Source organism: Scylla paramamosain, chromosome 39 (assembly GCF_035594125.1).
Source record: "Scylla paramamosain isolate STU-SP2022 chromosome 39, ASM3559412v1, whole genome shotgun sequence".
Taxonomy (NCBI): domain Eukaryota; kingdom Metazoa; phylum Arthropoda; class Malacostraca; order Decapoda; family Portunidae; genus Scylla; species Scylla paramamosain.
In genome coordinates, this window is record NC_087189.1 from 5717501 (window position 1) to 5740000 (window position 22500).

Sequence of the window (22500 nt, forward strand, 5' to 3'; positions counted from 1 at the left end):
CTTATCTTGACTGAGTGACTCTCTCTCTCTCTCTCTCTCTCTCTCTCTCTCTCTCTCTCTCTCTCTCTCTCTCTCTCTCTCTCCCTATGTCTTCACTTCCTTATTTTCCGTCCGTCCGTCCGTCTCTCTCTCTCTCTCTCTCTCTCTCTCTCTCTCTCTCTCTCTCTCTCATTCCCAACGTATTGCATAACCAATAGAACGCTGAATATGAAGACAGGAACAAAACCCAGATAAAACTTAAGATAACGAAGAACAGGACAATAAACGATCCCTTTAAACGTGCACATCTTTTTAAAATTACACTGATATTTGCTTGAGATGAACATATGTCACGATCTGGCAGAGAAGACTGACACTCGATCTCAAAAAAATGTAAACTAATTCCTGTAATCTCATTCAACTTGTGTCAGAAAATAAATAGAACGCAATGACAGTATATAGTTGTTTTTTAGTAAATGAGAAGATAGCAATGCGAGAACACGAGAGAATCTGCAGTAAATAACTTGAGTTCCTGTATTTACTAATCACATTATAATCTTTTGAATCTCCCTTGTGACTGACCACTAACATCCTGATTACTGAGTCTATTGCAATCATTCACTACTTCGAGAACTTTTTTTTTCCTTTTTTTTAATTATTTATCAAGCTTGACACTGTGACCTTTAGTTCTGTTATGGTGACAAAGCCTAAGGATATTTCTTATTACCTGTGTTATATCTATTATGCCTCTTGAAAACTTAGATCCGCGCAGATACACCTCTCTCTCTCTCTCTCTCTCTCTCTCTCTCTCTCTCTCTCTCTCGTAATCTTTCATTTTATCCCTCGTTCCTTATTCCTCCACATTTTTATAACCTCCCTTCTATCTTCATCCTTTATTATTCACTCAATAGCGACAACTTATATTATATTCGCGAGGAAGAAGAGAAGAAAACGCCGATAAAAGCTTGTGCCTCCTCCTCTGAAGAATACCACACCACTTGCATATCTCCAGTCATTCTCCTCTGTCGTAACTCTTACAGACCTTGACAATTGGATACATTAATAGGTTCAACCTCGAACGTGCCATAAATATATAAAGGACTAATAACACTGAGAAGTTAAGACGCATTGTAACTTTCGTGATGTTACTTAATATGGTGACGTAACGAGGCTGGTGGTCAAGCAAGGGCTGTGTCAATGCAAACACCGCAAGAAAGTCACCCAGACCGTATTATGAAACACTTCTGCGCTGCATCTCCACTACATTTAAAAGGCTTTAGTTGAAAGTACACGGATTTTAAGGTTGATTTTTACGGTTCTTGTGACAAATGAACAAGATTTCTATATTTTTTAACAGGAGAAACACTTGAGATCCCGGCTGATCATCTTGGTGGCTTTTGAAAATAGTCGTGGTGAGAGATCAAAGCGTTTCTGAAAACAAGTCTTACTGCAGTCCTCCTTAAAACATTCTTGTCTCTCTGTCCTAGAAAATGTGTAGCTGTGATGCAATCTAGGGATCTCTCTCTCTCTCTCTCTCTCTCTCTCTCTCTCTCTCTCTCTCTCTCTCTCTCTCTCCTGTTTTAATTTTTTCATCTTTCGTTTCTTATTTCACCTCCTATCTTCCTCTCTTAATATTCTGACTTAACAAAAACAATTTCTATCCTATTTATGAGGAAGGAAAAAAGAAAAAAAATAGATAAATGAAATAAAAAGTGACATCAAGAATAGATGGATCAGAAATGCTATATTAATTAAAAAGAGCAAACTTCCCAGCAGACGAAGACAGACCACCAATGCCATCAAGATCAGGATCAAGACAAGAACACGAACAAACAAAGACGAATGAAAGAAAGACTGTGTGGTGTGTTACATGTAGAAACTAACACCATATTCTGAAATACTTTTGTGCCTCACCTCCACTACTTTGAAAAGGCTCTACATCTATAAGTGAAGTTACACAGGTTTTTAAGTTTTTTTTTTTTTGTGTGGTTTTAGTAACAGATTAACAAGACTTCTACATTATAACAAGAGAAACACCGTTGAGAGCACGGGTAATAATTTTTGTGGCTTTCGAAAATAGTCGTGGTGGATTTCAGAATACGGGTCTAACAGTGTGGTGGATACTGTTTGTCTTTTGTTCTATACAAGAGATGCCGTTCTGAAGGCCTATGAGAAATCCCACGTCACCTTTAGCATCAAGATCAAGCTCAGGACGAGTGGACACAAAGCATGTCTCCTAGGATACACATTTGGGTCGCGGCTCATTATTAATACAAAAATATAAGTAAACACAAAGCATAGCATGTACACACACACACACACACACACACACACACACGTCAGACTTGTTTGTTTTACATTAAATGAGAAAAGTCCTGTATGTCATCTGTAAATAGAGGAAACATCTATTTCATAACATTTTATCGATGAATTTACTTTAGCCACGTCCAGTAAAATCTCTCTCTCTCTCTCTCTCTCTCTCTCTCTCTCTCTCTCTCTCTCTCTCTCTCTCTCTCTCTCTCTCTCTCTCTCTCTCTCTCTCAAGGGGGCCGCGTCCATGAATTAAAAATACCAGACAGGCAAGGTCGACCAAACCTCACTCAGGCTGTGGTGACTTATGGCTCGATGGAGAGAGGTTTGTCCTTGAGTGTCGTGTCCTGGGTTCGATCCCCGCTGCCTACTTTATAAGCTGAGCAGTATTTTCTCGGTGTGTCCAAGAAAGTAGGTCGTTATATAAGTGCTCAGAAGTGGTTTAAGTACAGTACTGTCCTTGTTGGTAGTGGTGTGAAGGGTAAGGATAAAATTTTGTATTAGTAGTAACGTTGTGGTAAATTAAGTAAATGTATAAGTAAAACGAGAGAGAGAGAGAGAGAGAGAGAGAGAGAGAGAGAGAGAGAGAGAGAGAGAGAGAGAGAGAGAGAGAGAGATTCTTTCGTAACGATGACATTCACTACATTACACTCACTGCGTATCCAAGATAATAGCAGCATTTCTAGAAGTAGTAGTAGTAGCAGCAGTAGCAGTAGCAGTAGCAGCAGTAGTAGTAGTAGTGGTAGTAGTAGTAGAAGTTGTAGAAAGGATTCCGCTGAAGTAATTATTAACTTTAAGTGCTTTATTTGAGCTAATGCTAAAAAGTTTTCCTAGTTTTAAGTATACGAAACGAGGCCAGAAAGAGAGAGAGAGAGAGAGAGAGAGAGAGAGAGAGAGAGAGAGAGAGAGAGAGAGAGAGAGAGAGAGAGCGGTCAAAGGTTTATTTATAGGTATTATGACAGAAATGTATACAGACTCACTATGTATTACGGTGACATCATACCGGACAGTGTACCAAGATGAATGTATTGTGACTAATGAAGACTAACCCTCATTACTGTCACCATCACTATCACCTACCTCATTATCTTCATTCTCATTCACTACCTACCACACCTAATTAATGCTAACACAATCTGTCATCTTGTGTCTAACCAATACTACCCCTCATTACTGTCACTCTCTCTCTCTCTCTCTCTCTCTCTCTCTCTCTCTCTCTCTCTCTCGCCTCATTATCTCCATCATCATTCACTATCACCTAATCAATGCTAATACCATTATTAACATCATTATTATTCTCTACCACTACACCTGATCAATGTTAACACTATCATAATCATCATCACTATTGGTTTACTCGATAGGCAGGTATTCTGAAACGCCGCGGCTTTCCACCACAACTGTTTTCAGAGGCCACAGAGACGATTAGCAGGGTTCTCAAGACTGTTTTTCCTGTCAATTATGCGGGAATCTTGTTGATCTGTTACTATAACCATAAAAACACCCTTAAAAATCTACATAATTTCACCTAGACTATTTTCAAAGACAATAGAGATGATTGGCTAGGTTCCCAAAACTGTTTCTCCTGTCAGTAATGCGGAAATCTTGTTAATTCGTCCCTAAAACCGTGGAAACATTCTTAAAAATCAATGTAACTTCATCCACGACTAATGTCAAAGGAAGCAGAGATAATTAACCGGATTCTCAAGACTGCTTCTCCAGTTATAATGTAGCGATCTTGTTAAATTGTTACTAGAATGTGAAAACATCCTTGGAAACTCGTGCAGCTTCAACTAGAGCCTTTGGAAAGTAGTGACGGTGTGGCGCAGAAGGGTTTCAGATTATGGTCGATAATCTTAAGAGAAGCTTGCACTGGCTGTGGTCATGTGTTGGGTGAGGGAGAAGGTCCTGGGGTGACTCAGTTAAAAGGAGTGCCACGTCATTAGCAAGTTAAAGGTCAGCGAGGTGGAAGGCAATGACCTAAAAAAAAAAAAAAAAAAAAACGACTAAATAAATTGAAATAAAAAATACCACACAGGAAATGACGTTGGTATGACTAGACAAGATTGTGTGTGCGTGTGTGTGTTAAGAGCCGCGGCATTTTCCAAGTAAAAGTCTGACTGGCTGTATTACAAATCTCTCTCTCTCTCTCTCTCTCTCTCTCCTCTCTCTCTCTCTCTCTCTCTCTCTCTCTGTTATCAGGTTGCCCTCTTCTCCCCCCCCCTTTCTGCCTCTTCTCCTTTCCTCTGCCTTAATTCCTTATTTATTCCTTCTTTTCTTCCTTCCTTTCCCCCTTCCTCCTTGTCTATATTCCTTCTCTTCTTCCTCCCTCTTCTCCCTCCTCTTCCTTCACACAAACTCTCTCCTCTTTTCATTCCTTCTCGTCTTCTCCTTGCCTCCTCTTTTTCTTCCCTCCTTCCTTGATGCCTCTTGCTCTCTTCCCTTTCCTCCCTTTTTTGCTTCCTTCCGTCCTTCCCATAATGTCTCCTTCACTCACTCCTTCCTTCCTTCTCTCCTATGCTGTCTCCTCTTCCTTCACCTTCACTTCATTTTCTCTCTTCTTCTTGCTTACTTCTCCTCCTCCTCTTCCTCCAAAGGGTCACAAGGGCAGTGTAGCTCTATGAATAAATTAATTCCCTATTTCTCGAAGGCCTATGTGTGAGAGAGAGAGAGAGAGAGAGAGAGAGAGAGAGATGAGAGAGAGAGAGAGAGAGAGAGAGAGAGAGAGAGAGAGAGAGAGAGAGTATTTTGATGTTATGTCTCTAAATTTAGTTAAGTGGTATTGATTGTCTATATATCGATCACTGCTTTGGACACGATGCGAGAGAGAGAGAGAGAGAGAGAGAGAGAGAGAGAGAGAGAGAGAGAGAGAGAGAGAGAGAGAGAGAGAGAGAGAGAGAGAGTGTATGATGTCACAACTTCCGGGAAATGATATCAGAACACACTCCTCTCTCTCTCACTCTCTCTCTCTCTCTCTCTCTCTCTCTCTCTCTCTCTCTCTCTCTCTCTCTCTCTCTCTCTCTCTCTCTCTCACCGTTACATAAAGACAGTAAACAGAGAGCGTTGTAAAGTTAGGCAATAAACGCCATAAAAAACTTCCCACTTCTTTCTGCGCCGATGACTCACGAAACACAGAAGCTCCATGTAGAAATTAATGAAGTGGATGAAATGTAACGTCGACTTGTTTATGAATTTATTAATCTTGAACCCTAAATTTATCATTGAGTTTAATTTGTGTTTATTCGACATTATCACCACCACCACAACCATTACCATCACCACTACAATCATCACCGCTACTTCTACTATAGGCCATATTCTGAAACACCTCTGCGGGTATCTGTACTACTTTCAAGAGGCTCCACTTGAAGTTACACGTATTTTCAAGGATGTTTTTATTGTTCTAGTGACAGATTAACAGGATTTCTACATTAGCAATAGGAGAAACACTCTTGAGAACTGCTAATCATCTTTGTGGCCTTTGAAAGTGGTTATGGTGAGAGATCTAAGTGTCTCTGCGTACACACGTTACTGATATCCTCAAAATTACATAACTTACCAGCAACACCATCATCATTGCAAAATCTCGTAAAATATCAATCTTTATTTATATTTTTAAGTGACAGCAACCAACATTAACCTCACATATTTGAGCAACTGCCACTCACTCACACGAAATCGTAAAATCAGATGTTTCCTGACGTGCGATTCGATTCCACTCACTAAGTTTTTGTGGGATCGAAACTTAAGAAAGAAAATCGAACACTCTTTAGCGGTCACCCGGGCAGCGTTGCATCACACAGGCTGAGAATTATGGGTACACACTGCCAGGAATGCTGCATCATGATGACAAAAAGAGAGAGAGAGAGAGAGAGAGAGAGAGAGAGAGAGAGAGAGAGAGAGAGAGAGAGAGAGAGAGAGAGAGAGAGAGAACGTGGCATGTCTATTGTCACATAATTACTAATTTGGCAAATAGCATCCTTTTGTGCTCTCTCTCTCTCTCTCTCTCTCTCTCTCTCTCTCTCTCTCTCTCTCTCTCTCTCTCTCTCTCTCATGGGGATAGTGGAAGGGATCTGTTGAGGCTATAAAGTCACACGCACACACACACACACACACACACACACACACACACTCTCTCTCTCTCTCTCTCTCTCTCTCTCTCTCTCTCTCTCTCTCTCTCTCTCTCTCTCTCTCTCTCTCTCTCTCTCTCTCTCTCTCTCTCTCTCTCTCTCTCTCTCTCTCTCTCTCTCTCAGGGACACCCTCTTTACACAGCACTCCCCAGAGACACATTATTTCTCTCTCACAGCCTCACGGTAACCAAGGGCACGTAATCCTGTTGATCTAACCCTGCTGGAACCCTGAGCAGCCCCTTCACGCCTCACACTGCCGCCGCACACCACTTCACCCATCCAAAGCTTAATAGATTCATTTGGCTAAGGCTCGTGTTGTGAAAGGCTTTGTTCTCTCATGCGTTCAATGGCCACAGGAAGGATCAGTCTGGCTGTCATGGTGTCTTGCGTCCGCTAATGGTGTAGACCATATTATCACTACAATCATGAAAATACTCTTGAAAACCCACTAACTTCCACGGGAGTATGTGAAATCTGTCACTAAAATCACGAAAATACACTTCAAAATCCGAATAACTTGCACTAGAGCTGTTAAATTCTCATTAGGTTCATAAAAACACCCTTGAAAACCCCACAACATCCACGAGGTTGTGTTAAACTTTCATTAGAATCATAAAAACACCCTTGAAAACCCCACAACATCCACGAGGTTGTGTTAAACTTTCATTAGAATCATAAAAACAACCTTGAAAACCCAATAACTTTCACTTGAGCTTGTAAATTATTACTGAAATCATGAAAATACCCTTGAAAAAAACTAACTTTCACTACAGCCGCTAAACTGTAAGTAGAATGAAAATACCCTTGAAAATCCGTAAACTTCCATCAGAGCTCGTAAACTGTCATTATAATAAGAAAAAATCCTCGAAAATCCAAATAACTTTTACTAGAGATATTAGACTAAGACTAGAATAACAAAAAAAAAAAATCTTTGAAACTCCAATAACTTCCATCAGAGTATGTTAACTTGTCACTAGAATCAAGAAAATACCCTTGAAAGTCTCAGTAACTTCCACTTCAGCCCATTAAACTATCAAAAGAATCATGAAAATATTCTTAAAAACCTTAAAATTTTTACCACATCATGTTGAAAGCAGTCAAGACAAAACAAAGGAGCATCTGTATCAAAAAAAGAAAAATAATTTAAGGATAGACGACATTCTAAAGAGAACCAACAGCCCAGTCCTTCTCTCTCCCTCACGAGTCCCACCCCCTTTGTTTTTTTTTATATTTTTCTCTCTCAATTCAGACACTCACAAAAATACGTTGAAGTACAATCTCCTATCTCTATTCATTTCTCGGCTTCTCCTATTCCTCTATTTTCCCTTTTTCTGTGACATAAATGGAGGCAGGTCAGAGGCTAACAAGGAAAGCTAAAAAGTGTCCAGCGGAACATAGAAAACGGAGAAAACAAAAGATTGCAAACAACCCTCGTGTTTTCATTGCTACTGAATTGTTTTACATATTCATCGACTTCATTCTTCGTCTTCCTGCTATTATTATCATTATATTTACTATTCATATCTTTCTTTCTTTCTTTCATTATTTATTTATTTATTTTTGTTTTGTTTTATTTCAGTTTTTTTTTTCTTTTCTTGCGTGCCAGGATATTCAAAATTCTCTTCCTTCCTGTCTTATCCACTTCCAGAAATAGTAAATATGTTTTTCTTTCCGTTTACATTTTTCAAAAACAATTTTTTATATATTTTTTTTGTAAAGTATTTTCTTCTTTTGGAGTTTTTGATTTTAAGATTTTTTGTTTTTTAAGATTTTTTTCATAAAATTTTATAATTAAGAAAATTTTTACATGATATTCTTTTGCGAAGAATTTTCCGGAAAAGTTGAATATATAGTATCTGATTTAAAGTTTTCCTTTCAGCTTATACTTTTCTCGGGTGTTGGAAGTAGAAACAAACTTCATAAATGTAACGAAATTTTCCGTAGCATTTTCTTTCTGGTCATAGGAACAGAACAAGAGTTTTTCTCCTCCTTTTTTTTTTTTACAGAAGACTTAAATGAAGCAATTAATAATTTTTTTCTTTTAAATATAAAGGTATCTTTCAAAGTTTCTCCATGATATAATTTCTCATGTTTCTCGCTTATCCTTTTTTTTCAGTATGAAAAAACTGAATTTTTCTTTTTAATTTTACGAATTTTCAGATTTTTACAAAACTTCTTACGTAACAAGACAACATCTTCCCTCCAAAAAAAAAAAAAATCCCATAAAAAAATCTGAAAGTGTGATGGATGAAAATCACACAACTAAGTAAAACAAATAAAAAAAAAAAAGAAAATCAAAAGAGAATGAAATCCAAACCATGTACAAAACAATATAAACAAATGCAAACAAATAAAAAATAACAAGGCAAATAAAGAAAATCAAAGAAAACGAAGCCAGAACAGCACACGAAAGAACAAGAATGAATAAGGATTCGACACAAAACACAATACCAGGAGTTCCCCTTTGAAGTTTAAGTAGTTCCGTTTTCTTTTAGCATATCTTATCGTTCCTTTAATCTTTCGTGGAAATTCTAAAGAAAATGGAAGATTTTATTGTGAAGAGATATATGAAGGGAGGGTATAAAGGGTTGTTTAGCTGTTTACGTAATTCCAAGGTGAGAGAGAGAGAGAGAGAGAGAGAGAGAGAGAGAGAGAGAGAGAGAGAGAGAGAGAGAGAGAGAGAGAGTATATTTCCCTTGAGTATGGGTAAATGGAAGCAGTTTGACTCTCTCTCTCTCTCTCTCTCTCTCTCTCTCTCTCTCTCTCTCTCTCTCTCTCTCTCTCTCTCTCTCTCGTTAAATGGTAAACAAAATAATAAAAAAAATCTACTTACTTTTCTTCCATTTCAAACACCAGTAGTAGTAGTAGTAGTAGTAGTAGTAGTAGTAGTAGTAGTAGTAGTAGTAGTAGTAGTAGTAGTAGTAGTAGTAGTAGTAGCAGCAGAAGTAGTAGCAGTAGCTTTCAGTTTTTGCTTTATGAAGACTGAGAAAAAGTGAATGAATTTTTATTTCTGTGTCTGAGTCTCTTGTTCTTTCTTCTTTCTCCCTTGCTCTCACATCTCTCTTGAGGCCCCGGGCAAGAGAAGGAGGAGGAGGAGGAGGAAGAAGAGGAGGAAAAGGAAGAGCGTCCGAAAAAGTCCAAATCTTGACAAAGACTGGCCAACCACTCGCCTCTCTCTCTCTCTCTCTCTCTCTCTCTCTCTCTCTCTCTCTCTCTCTCTCTCTCTCTCTCTCTCTCTCTCTGGGTGTGTGTGTGTGTGTGTGTGTGTGTGTGTGTGTGTGTGTGTGTGTGTGTGTGTGTGTGTGTGTGTGTGTGTCCAGTAATAATGTTCAGTTGATGGGCAGGAGTACCAAAGTGACTAATGCATTATATTTTGTCTTGTTGCCTCTCCTTCCTGTGCACATCAATGATGCACCATTTCCCTTAAGGAAGACAGCAGACCGCGCCGCTCCCTGGCCACTGCTCCAAGAAAATGTAAAATTTCAAAGCAAAAAGGATACTGTGTGCGGAAAGCTACCTGCCACTCTCTACCTGCCTCTTCATGTACACTGTTTGGCTAATAGTTTTTCATATATATATATATATATATATATATATATATATATATATATATATATGTGTGTGTGTGTGTGTGTGTGTGTGTGTGTGTGTGTGTGTGTGTGTGTGTGTGTGTGTGTGTGTGTGTGTGTGTGTGCGCGCGCGCGTGCGTGCGTGCGTGCGTGCGTGCGTGCGTGCGTGCGTGCGTGCGTGTGTGTGTGTGTGTGTGTGTGTGTGTGTGTGTGTGTGTGTGTGTGTGTGTGTGTGTGTGTGTGTGAGTGTATGGATGCAGAAGTCGATTCCTGTTCGTAAATGGATCAGGATTTTTTTTTTCTCAATATTATTCATGATGTCCCTGAAATAAACACACACAACGAAGGCCCCGCCACGAGGAGCCACCAGCAGCCTGCCACACCGCGGCTCACAGGCGGCGGCGTCCTCCCAGTGTGGGAGGACCCACCTCACTGATATCCTGTAACCTTCCCCGCGAGAGAAACCCACCGGGTCCTCTCTCTCTCTCTCTCTCTCTCTCTCTCTCTCTCTCTCTCTCTCTCTCTCTCTCTCTCTCTCTCCTCGTAATGATGTGCAGTAATGATGTTACACTGTACAGTAATCATATGTATAATTATTTTCTTAGCAGCAGCATGACTGTCAGTGTGCGTGCAGGTGATGGGTGTGGGCGGGCGTGGGTGGAGGCAGCGTGATCACGCCACCCGCATCACACACAATGCAGCTCTCCACGGCCACTTCATGACCACGGGTAAATGATCAGCATCACCTGCACCATCCTACACTCTGTTTTTGACACCTTCTCTCTCTGCGATGCATTTTGGCGTGTATTCTTTCCTGTGAGTAACATTTCACTTATCTTACTCATATAATTAAAGAGTTATAATCAAGAATACATTCACACAGTAGTGAGTGCGGCCAACCTACATGTATTCCAGCGGTCAATATCTTATGACACCAAGTGTTCCTGTGGGCGGCGCCGCGGCAGAAAGCCCTGCTTCCACACACAGGCACGCCCAGGAGGCAATTCTGCGTGCATGGCTTGTTGAGCATTAACAGCTTTGTTTACTTTGTAAGATTTCTTTTTCTACTTCTCCAGTGAGGGAACGTTAATCCTCGTTTAGTTGAATTAACGAGGATTAACGTTCACTCACGAGAGAAATAGAAAAGTCATCTCACAAACTAAACAATGCAGCCCATGTTGCAGACTTCAACAAAACAGTGTGTTTACAGGATGTAACACGAGTTTGTGCGGATGCTGACAGTGGTGAGAGTATTATTGTGAGAGTATTATTTTAAGTCCAAAATGTTCTATGCACATATGCATTTTGAGACGTTGTTTAGCCTTTATATGAAATTCAGCTGTTGGCGAGGGTGCAGACACAACAGCCAAGATGATGGCCCTGCACTCCTGGAAGACGTGCCCCTGGCCACACGTCGCTGTCTAGTTTTCCAGCATGACGGGGCACCACCACACCGCAGCAAGCAAGTGAGGTAGCAGGCATTTCGTAAGCAGTGCACATGCCGAGGAGGGCCACAACCTTAGGACCTAACACCACTGGAGTGGGGAAATCACTTGTGTTTAAAGAGAAAAGTAACAACAAACAAGAACTTATCCAGAGAATAATGGAAGCTTCGTAAGACGTCAAGAACAGGCCAGGAATTATAAGGAACATTGCACATTCCATGTTGAAGTGAGCACAATTGTGCAGCGAGGCTAATGGTGGCCACCTCCACCACCTGACGCGACCATCACGTTAGTAACGCGACTTGCAGAGAGAGAGAGAGAGAGAGAGAGAGAGAGAGAGAGAGAGAGAGAGAGAGAGAGAGAGAGAGAGAGAGAGAGAGAGAGAGAGAGAGAGAGAGAAAGAGAACCTTAATGTAACCGAAGACGCTAACATGTAGCATTTTACAGCAATATTAATGCTAATAACACCCATTATGACCTCACAGAAAACTTATTGGTAGACTCTTTGCATATATATATATATATATATATATATATATATATATATATATATATATATATATATATATATATATATATATATATATATATATATATATATATATATATATATATATGTGTGTGCTGTAACACGAGTAACACGAGATATTGCCGGAGGTGAACGTGCAGATTATTCCAAGTCGAAAATGTTCTACGCACATATGCATTTTGAGGCGTTGTTTAGCCATGGTATGAAATTCAAGTGTTTAAGGGCGACGTACAACGGCCGGGCTGGGCAGGAAACCATGCCGGAGAAACACAATTTTCACACATTCCACATTACTTTAAGTTATGCAATACAATCTAAACGTACTCATTGTCACAATCTGAAATGGAAACTGTGTGATCTGACCAACAATCAGCTGACTGCTCCTTCCCACTCCCTGCCCGGGCAGTGCATGGCGTCACGCGGCCTGTTATTTTATTTGTCGTTTATTCCATCCATACTGTCATTGTGTAACGTTTATCGGTAATCAGTATCGGTCCGTTGTTGTCACTCGTCTCGTCATGCGATACTGTAAAGTTCCAAAACTTGTGGAAATCATTATTAAATTATTCACAATTTCAGATTCCCGCCATGGATACCCGTCTGGCCCGGCCATTGTATCCAGTGCCAGGCCACACGAATTTCATGCCACGGCCAAGGAACGCCTCAAAATGCATATATGCATAGAATATTTTATACTTAGAATAATCTGTACTTTCCCCTCTGGGAATATCAGCAGAAACTCTTGTTACATCCTGCATATTCCCTACAGCAGTGAGGTAAGACTAATTACAGTGGCCGCGGTGAGGCATCACAGTCACACCCCTGAGCCGCCCTCACCCCACGGGGTTGATAAAGCATCCCTATAAGTCATCTTGACGTGGCCAGTTCCAGTTATCTCCTGCCAGTAAATGCAAGGACACACTCTCATGTTATTCTCACTCACAACACTGCACCATCATTTCCTCGTGGCCATAAAAATGCCAAGTAATGATAGCCAACATTTTTTGAAATTAATGCGTTATGTTGTACCATAATGGTTTGTGACGTTCACTGTTAATTCTGATAATTGTTAGCAGATTGTGATGTCCTGCATTATACTTTGAGGCTGTGTTCTCTCTCTCTCTCTCTCTCTCTCTCTCTCTCTCTCTCTCTCTCTCTCTCTCTCTCTCTCTCTCTCTCTCTCTCAAGTCATATGTAAGCCATCAGGTGAGCAAGGACACAGAGTACAAAGGTTACTAATTAGCATCACAGGTACAAAGGAAAGTCTGCCGCGTTTCCAAAGTCGTACTAGAGGTAAAGTCAGAGTCGTCCTGTGGGTGGAACGTAAAGTCGAAGCTCAGACAAAGGTCGTCTTACCTGTAGTCGTACTAAAGTGAAAATCGTACAGGTAAAAACAAATATATTATCCCACAGATGAAAAAAAAAATCATAGTGTAAGTGAAAAAGTTGTAAATGTAAAAAAAAAATCGTTCTAAGAGTAAAAAGTTAATCTAAATGTAAAAAAGAAAAGTTATGAATGTAAAAAAAAAATGTTCTAAAATATAGTCGTTCTAGATGTAAAAAAAAAAAATGTTGTTCTAAATGTATAAAGTCGTTTTGAATGTAAAAAAAAATAAAAGAATCTAAATGCAAAAAGTTCTCAGTGAAAAAAAAATCCAGCAAAATTTAAATAGTCATACATTAGACAGAACCTAACCAACCGTGCAAAGAAGTCTTACAACAGATAGTCGTTTAAGTAAGAGCAGTACAACATATAGAAGTCGTACAGATGGCAAAAGTAGTAGACGCAAAAGTCGTGCAGATGGCAAAAGTCGTACAGCTAGCAAAGTCGTACAGCTAACAAAGTCGTACAGCTAACAAAGTCGTACAGCTAACAAAGTCGTACAGCTAACAAAGTCGAACACGCAAAAGTCGTACAGGTATTAAACTTTACAGGCACAGGTCGAACAGCTAAGACCATCCAACAAGCACAAGTCGTACCAGCTGATCACCCACAAAACAAGTGCAATGACACATTAATTAAGACAGCACCTAATCACCTGGACAAGACTCAATCCTCTTAACCCTTTACCTTAATCACCAAATCCTCAGGTGACACGGACTCATTATCCCAAAAGCCCCGCAATTCAAGATTAATTACACCACACATTAATTAACGAGATCATTACTTAACGGGTTAATTAAATACCGCAGGAGGAGGTTTCGTCCTTTCAAATTGACCCTACTGTGATTTTGGAGGAGGAGGAGGAGGAGGAGGAGGAGGAGGAGGAGGAAAAGGAGGTAGTGTTGTTGTTGATGTTGTTGTTGTTATAGTTGTTGCATAGGTAATAATCGAAAAATTAGTCGTGGTAGTAGTAGAAGCAGTAATGGTGGTGGTGGTGGTGGTAGTAGTAGTAGTAGTAGTAGTAGTAGTAGTAGTAGTAGTAGTAGTAGTAGTAGTAGTAGTAGTAGTAGTCGAAGCAGTAGTAGAAGTAGTAATGGTGGTGGTGGTGGTGGTGGTGGTGGTGATAGTAGTAGTAGTAGTTGGAGGAGGAGGAGGAGGAGGAGGAGGAGGAGGACGAGGACAAGAACGATGATGAGGACGATGAGAGGAGGAGGAGGAGGAGGAGGAGGAGGAGGAGGAGGAGGAGGAGGAGGAGTAGAGAGAAAGATCACGTGGGGAATATAATAGTGCAAGTTAATAAGCAGGACAAAAGAATGTAAGTCATCACATTAATATCTTCCTCCAACCCACCCCTCTCTCTCTCTCTCTCTCTCTCTCTCTCTCTCTCTCTCTCTCTCTCTCTCTCTCTCTCTCTATACCTGCCTCTGCCCTCCTCCCCCTCCCCACCAACACAGGGCAGTATGGGTATAGAGGACCAGCACTTCAGTCGAGCAAGAGAGATGGAGGGAGGCAGTCACGCGGTCCTCAGGTGGGTTCAAGTTAGGTAAAATCAGATTAGGTTGGGAAGGTAAGGTTAGCTTAGGTTACAGGATTAGGATATGTAGTTATACGGTCATCTCAAGGTGTGTGAGAGAGAGAGAGACAGACTATTACACCCTAAATTTAAGCTAATTCCCTTACACTGAATAATTCAGCCAATTTTACAATAATTTCCAATCTTTTCTAAATGCAATGTCAACAGGAAACAATGAGAAACGAGTCCTCTTATTGGCTGTCCCAGAAAGTGTCTTCGTCTCTCATTGGCTAAGAATCATCGCCGTCAGAATGATACCGAACATAGAAAATGGGATATATATATATATATATATATATATATATATATATATATATATATATATATATATATATATATATATATATATATATATATATATATATATATATATATATATAAAGAAAATAGGAAGTAGGTGCCGAAATGCAAGTAAAGATAGAAAAAGATTTTTTAATGGAGAAATAAAGCATTTTTTTCGGGTTAATTAAGACGAGGAATTATTGTAACAGAAAACGAGTTGATGGTGACTATGTAGAGTGGCGCAATAATAAGTTATTTTGATGGGAGACCAAAGGATTGATTTAAAACTGAGTCAGGCGAAAGAATACTGAAACAAAACACATTTATGAACTTTGAAGTGGTGACATATCGATCTGATGGGAAGCTGACTTGCTATCGACGTGATGTGATGGGAAAGCAAAGACTGTGATGAGTACTGTAGGTCAGGCAATAGTTACTGTGACTGGAGGGCAAGCTGGGCAATAGTTAGTCTGATGGGTAAAAGCTGTGATAGGAATAGGTGAGGAAATTGCCAGTATTTGATGGGCAAGGGGCAGTGTGTTTGACGGGCAGTGAGAGAAGGCAGTAGTGAGCACGAGGGACAGTGGAAAATGGCGGTAAGTCAGCTAGGCAGTGACGTAAAGGGCAAAAAGTTAAAAGAGCAATTATTTATGTAAGAAAATACAGTAAATTTAATTCTAGTCATGCACACCTCCTCCTCCACCTCCTCCTCCGCCTCCTACATATTAATATGCGACTAAAAGCAAGGCTAGACCTACGTAAACACACACACACACACACACACACACACACACACACACGTAAGCAAGCAAGCAAATAACTAAGAAAAAAGTTCAATCATCACCTTGACTCCAGAAAAAAAAATAATACTATTCATTATCCCTCCCTCTTTCTCTCTCCCTTCCTCCCTCTCTCCCTTCCTCCCTCCCCCTCTCCTCCCTCTCCTGGTGGTGGTGATGATAAGGAAATATATTAAAAACAACAATAGCAACAGCAGCAGCAACAGCAACAACAACAACAACAACAACAACAACAACAACAACAACAACAACAACAACAACAAGCAAAACAAATTTAATGGAGATAGATGGATAGATAAATAAATATATATATATATATATATATATATATATATATATATATATATATATATATATATATATATATATATAGAGAGAGAGAGAGAGAGAGAGAGAGAGAGAGAGAGAGAGAGAGAGAGAGAGAGAGAGAGAGAGAGAGAGAGAGAGAGAGAGAGAGAGAGAGAGAGAGAGCGCCTAGACATCAAGGGAAAAACAATTAATTTAGTCAAACAAACTGATAAATAAAGAGAACAAATACAAGAACATGCAAATATCGACTGACAGACAAATAAACACAGAAAAAAAAAATAATGATCACCAGAAAATAGATAGACAAATAGAGAGACAGACAGAAAGAACAGAGCAAACAAACAAACCAGAGAGGCTGTTAGACAGACAGACAGACAAAACACACTCACAAACAAACAGAAAAACAAACTAATAACCACCAGAATATGGATAGACAAAGACAGAAAAAAAAAGAGCAAACAAACTAAAACAAAGAGAAAAACAGACAGACAGAGACAAACACACAGACGAACCAAAAAAAAGCTAATGACTACTTGAAAATAGATAGACAGGCAGAGAAACGCAAACAGTCACAGCAAACAAACAAACAAACAAACAAACAAGAACAAGGACACGGACAGAAGCATGTAAACGGACAAAAAATAGAAGGAAGATGAAAAGTTTAAGAAGTACTGTCTCCACCTCTACCTGTCCTCTTGTTTACCTGTTAGTTGTCTGGTCACCTGTTGCCCTACTTGCTAATGAGGCGGCTTTCTGTACTTTTTTTTTTTTTTTTTTTTTTTTTTATGTAGGAAGGATACTGGCCAAGGGCAACAAAAATCTAATAAAAAAAATGCCCACTGAAATGCCAGTCCCTAAAAGGGTCAAAGCAGTGGTCAAAAATTGGTGGATAAGTGTCTTGAAACCTCCCTCTTGAAGGAATTCAAGTCATAGGAAGGTGGAAATACAGAAGCAGGCAAGGAGTTCCAGAGTTTACCAGAGAAAGGGATGAATGATTGAGAATACTGGTTAACTCTTGCGTTAGAGAGGTGGACAGAATAGGAGTGAGAGAAAGAAGAAAGTCTTGTGCAGCGAGGCCGCGGAAGGAGGGGAGGCATGCAGTTAGCAAGATCAGAAGAGCAGTTAGCATGAAAATAGCGGTAGAAGACAGCAAGAGATGCAACATTGCGGCGGTGAGAGAGAGGCTGAAGACAGTCAGTTAGAGGAGAGGAGTTGATGAGACGAAAAGCTTTTGATTCCACCCTGTCTAGAACAGCAGTATGAGTGGAACCCCCCCAGACATGTGAAGCATACTCCATACATGGACGGATAAGGCCCTTGTACAGAGTTAGCAGCTGGGGGGGTGAGAAAAAACTGGCGGAGACGTCTCAGAACACCTAACTTCATAGAAGCCGTTTTAGCTAGAGATGAGATGTGAAGTTTCCAGTTCAGATTATAAGTAAAGGACAGACCGAGGATGTTCAGTGTAGAAGAGGGGGACAGTTGAGTGTCATTGAAGAAGAGGGGATAGTTGTCTGGAAGATTGTGTCGAGTTGATAGATGGAGGAATTGAGTTTTTGAGGCATTGAACAATACCAAGTTTGCTCTGCCCCAATCAGAAATTTTAGAAAGATCAGAAGTCAGGCGTTCTGTGGCTTCCCTGCGTGATATGTTTACCTCCTGAAGGGTTGGACGTCTATGAAAAGACGTGGAAAAGTGCAGGGTGGTATCATCAGCATAGGAGTGGATAGGACAAGAAGTTTGGTTTAGAAGATCATTAATGAATAATAAGAAGAGAGTGGGTGACAGGACAGAACCCTGAGGAACACCACAGTTAATAGATTTAGGAGAAGAACAGTGACCGTCTACCACAGCAGCAATAGAACGGTCAGAAAGGAAACTTGAGATGAAGTTACAGAGAGAAGGATAGAAACCGTAGGAGGGTAGTTTGGAAATCAAAGCTTTGTGCCAGACTCTATCAAAGGCTTTTGATATGTCCAAGGCAACAGCAAAAGTTTCACCAAAGTCTCTAAAAGAGGATGACCAAGACTCAGTAAGGAAAGCCAGAAGATCACCAGTAGAGCGTCCTTGACGGAACCCATACTGGCGATCAGATAGAAGGTTGTGAAGTGATAGATGTTTAAGAATCTTCCTGTTGAGGATAGATTCAAAAACTTTAGATAAGCAGGAAATTAAAGCAATAGGACGGTAGTTTGAGGGATTAGAGCGGTCACCCTTTTTAGGAACAGGTTGAATGTAGGCAAACTTCCAGCAAGAAGGAAAGGTAGATGTTGACAGACAGAGCTGAAAGAGTTTGACTAGGCAAGGTGCAAGCACGGAGGCACAGTTTCGGAGAACAATAGGAGGGACCCCATCAGGTCCATAAGCCTTCTGAGGGTTTAGGCCAGCGAGGGCATGGAAAACATCATTACGAAGAATTTTAATACGAGGCATGAAGTAGTCAGAGGGTGGAGGAGAGGGAGGAACAAGCCCAGAATCGTCCAAGGTAGAGTTTTTAGCAAAGGTTTGAGCAAAGAGTTCAGCTTTAGAAATAGATGTGATAGCAGTGGTGCCATCTGGTTGAAGTAGAGGAGGGAAAGAAGAAGAAGCAAAGTTATTGGAGATATTTTTGGCTAGATGCCAGAAATCACGAGGGGAGTTAGATCTTGAAAGGTTTTGACATTTTCTGTTAATGAAGGAGTTTTTGGCTAGTTGGAGAACAGACTTGGCATGGTTCCGGGCAGAAATATAAAGTGCATGAGATTCTGGTGAAGGAAGGCTTAAGTACCTTTTGTGGGCCACCTCTCTATCATGTATAGCACGAGAACAAGCTGTGTTAAACCAAGGTTTAGAAGGTTTAGGACGAGAAAAAGAGTGAGGAATGTACGCCTCCATGCCAGACACTATCACCTCTTATGCGCTCAGCACACAAAGACGGGTCTCTGACACGGAAGCAGTAGTCATTCCAAGGAAAATCAGCAAAATACCGCCTCAGGTCCCCCCAACTAGCAGAGGCAAAACGCCAGAGGCACCTTCGCTTAGGGGGATCCTGAGGAGGGATTGGAGTGATAGGACAAGATAAAGATATGAGATTGTGATCGGAGGAGCCCAACGGAGAAGAAAGGGTGACAGCATAAGCAGAAGGATTAGAGGTCAGGAAAAGGTCAAGAATGTTGGGCGTATCTCCAAGACGGTCAGGAATACGAGTAGGGTGTTGCACCAATTGCTCTAGGTCATGGAGGATAGCAAAGTTGTAGGCTAGTTCACCAGGATGGTCAGTGAAGGGAGAGGAAAGCCAAAGCTGGTGGTGAACATTGAAGTCTCCAAGAATGGAGATCTCTGCAAAAGGGAAGAGGGTCAGAATGTGCTCCACTTTGGAAGTTAAGTAGTCAAAGAATTTCTTATAGTCAGAGGAGTTAGAGAGAGAGGTATACAGCACAGATAAATTTAGTATGAGAATGACTCTGTAGTCGAAGCCAGATGGTGGAAAACTCGGAAGATTCAAGAGCGTGGGCACGAGAGCAGGTTAAGTCATTGCGCACATAAACGCAGCATCCAGCTTTGGATCGAAAATGAGGATAGAGAAAGTAGGAGGGAACAGAAAAGGGGCTACTGTCAGTTGCCTCAGACACCTGAGTTTCAGTGAGGAAAAGAAGATGAGGTTTAGAAGAGGAGAGGTGGTGTTCTACAGATTGAAAATTAGATCTTAGACCGCGAATGTTGCAGAAGTTAATGAAGAAAAAGTTGAGGGTGGGTGTCAAGACACTTACGGTCGTCGACGGAAAGGCAGTCTGACCTGGGGACATTTATGGTCCCTCCCCAGATGGGGACTCCGAGGCTGGTGTAGGAGTCGCCATGATTTTAAAATTTTTTGAGTGAAGGGTGTGTGTGTTATTAGGTGCTTGTAGTTTTGTGTGGAGGAAGAGAGTTGTCTTTAGAGGGCAGGCTGTGACTACCCCCTTGTGTTGTGAGACACAAAGGGAAACGTTCAGTGAGGTCACAGCTGGGTTTAATGATAAGTTCACAGCACCCCCTGAACAGTGCTTTAGACCTCACTGGGAGTAATTATCGTTTCGGCAGGTGTCTACTGCCTCCTCCTCCTTGGAGGAGGAGGCAGTAGACCTGTTCTGTTCTCTAACCTGTTCTGTCTTGCCCACCTGGCGATGTACGTATGAATAACTAGTGTGTGTGTGTGTGTGTGTGTGTGTGTGTGTGTGTGTGTGTGTGTGTGTGTGTGTTTCAAGGTCAGACGAACAATGCAATGATGGTTCCTTTCTTCTTACATATTCTCTCTCTCTCTCTCTCTCTCTCTCTCTCTCTCTCTCTCTCTCTCTCTCTCTCTCTCTCTCTCTCACTGACGAGGAAGAAAAGAATGAAAAAGAAGGGAGAATGAAGGATGTGTAGTAGCAGAAGGAAAAGGAGGAGGAAAATAATAAAATAATAGTAGGAGAAGGGAAGATCATGAGAAATGTTGGAGTGAATCAATTACAGAGGAGGGCAAAAGAACATGACTCTCCCATTGTTGCCCTTGGTGTGTATTCATCAAACACAATGGAAGTAAGAGAAAAAATGAACGAAGGAAAGAAAGGATGTATCGACACACAATAAAGAAAACAGAGGGAGAGAGAAAAGAAAACGGAGACAAAGAGGAGAGACTGTGATGTAAAGATACATACATACAAGCAGACATATGTGAAAATTAACAAACAAAAGATAAGATAACTGAAAGTGGAGGGAAAAAATCTTTCATAACAACTAAAGAAAAAAAAGAAAAAAGTAGAAATAAAAAAAACAACGAAAACAGATAAAAGATAAATAATAATAATAATAATAATAATAATAATAATAATAATAATAATAATAATATTAATAGAAAGCAGCAAAAATGTCTCAAAGATAAAAAAAAACACAAAAATCTTAATAAACAAAAAAATAATAAATAAAATATGAAATAATAAATAAAGTAAATAAAATAAATAAATAAAATAAATAAAATAAAATAAAAACGCAAAAAAATATTCACTAAAAATTAATGAAAAAAAAAAGGAAAAAATTAGGACAGAAAAAAGAAACCAAATTTTACCCGAATAAAAATAAAAGAGCCAGAACAACAACGACAACAAAAAAACATAATAATAATAATAATAATAATAATAATAATAATAATAATAATAATAATAATAAGAAGAAGAAGAAGAAGAAGAAGAAGAAGAAGACGATGACGAGGAATACGACGACGATGACGAAGAAAAAAAAAGAAAGACGAAGAAAAAAAGAAGAAGAAGAAAAAAAAAAAAAACACGCACAACAACAAAGCAGCCACCACCACTACCACCATCACCACCACCACCACCTCCCACCACCACCACCACCACCACCTCAAGAACCCAAACCCAAACACGGCGCACACACTCACACTTTTATATGTTCCAGGTCCAGACTTTCATCCTGACGCAAGCGGTAAGTCTCCTCCTGGGTGTGGGCGTCTGAGGGCTTGTTCCTGAGGGCGTTGGGACGTGGCGAGGGCGCGGGCGTGGCCTGGCTGGGGTGGTTAAGGGTGATGCTGCCGACAGAGCCCCAGTTGTGCATATTGGCTGAGTATCTCGTGTGTGCCTGGGGAAGAAAACGGAGGTGGAGACGTGTCAAGATCGGGATCAAGTGAGTGCCTTATAAATGATGATAACGATAACGATGATGATGATAATACTAATAACAATGATAATAACAATAATAACAATAATAATAATAATGATAATAGTAATAATAATAATAATAATAATAATAATAATAATAATAATAATAATAATAATAATAATAATAATAATAATAATAGTAAAAAACAACAACAATAGCACCAACAATAATAATAATGATGATCATGATAATAGTAGTAGTAGCAGTAGGAGAGAGGAAGGATGCGGATGAGTTGAATGAAAAATTCAGCAGGGAGGAAGTGGAGAAATGTGTGAACAGGCAGAAGGATGGGAAGACAGTAAGGCCAGATGAAATACCTTATGAGATGTACAAAAATGGAGGGAAGTTGTGAATGATAGAATGACTAAATTATTTAACCTGTTGTAGGAGGAGGAAAAAGTGCCGAGAACAGACAGATAAACAAAAGTACGTGGGAATGTGAATGAGCCCAAATGACTGTGTGAAAGCAAAGAATGTAAAGATAAGCATGGTGAACCAGTGGGTGGGTTGTCTAGG

The 22500-nt window shown here is 40.2% G+C and overlaps 1 protein-coding gene across 4 annotated transcripts in view; it reads right to left on the bottom strand.

The window, feature by feature from the left end:
- Positions 1–22500, bottom strand: part of LOC135092112 (ATP-binding cassette sub-family C member 5-like) — a 70678-nt gene that overhangs the window by 44960 nt on the left and 3218 nt on the right. For 2 of the 4 annotated variants that reach the window (XM_063990334.1, XM_063990333.1), the window contains exon 2: positions 21707–21903. In XM_063990334.1, coding sequence (XP_063846404.1) covers positions 21707–21903 — 197 coding nt within the window. Of the gene's footprint in view, positions 1–2944; positions 3065–9253; positions 9608–21706; positions 21904–22500 lie in introns of those variants that run through there. The other 2 variants (XM_063990336.1, XM_063990337.1) reach the window with 2 other exon arrangements.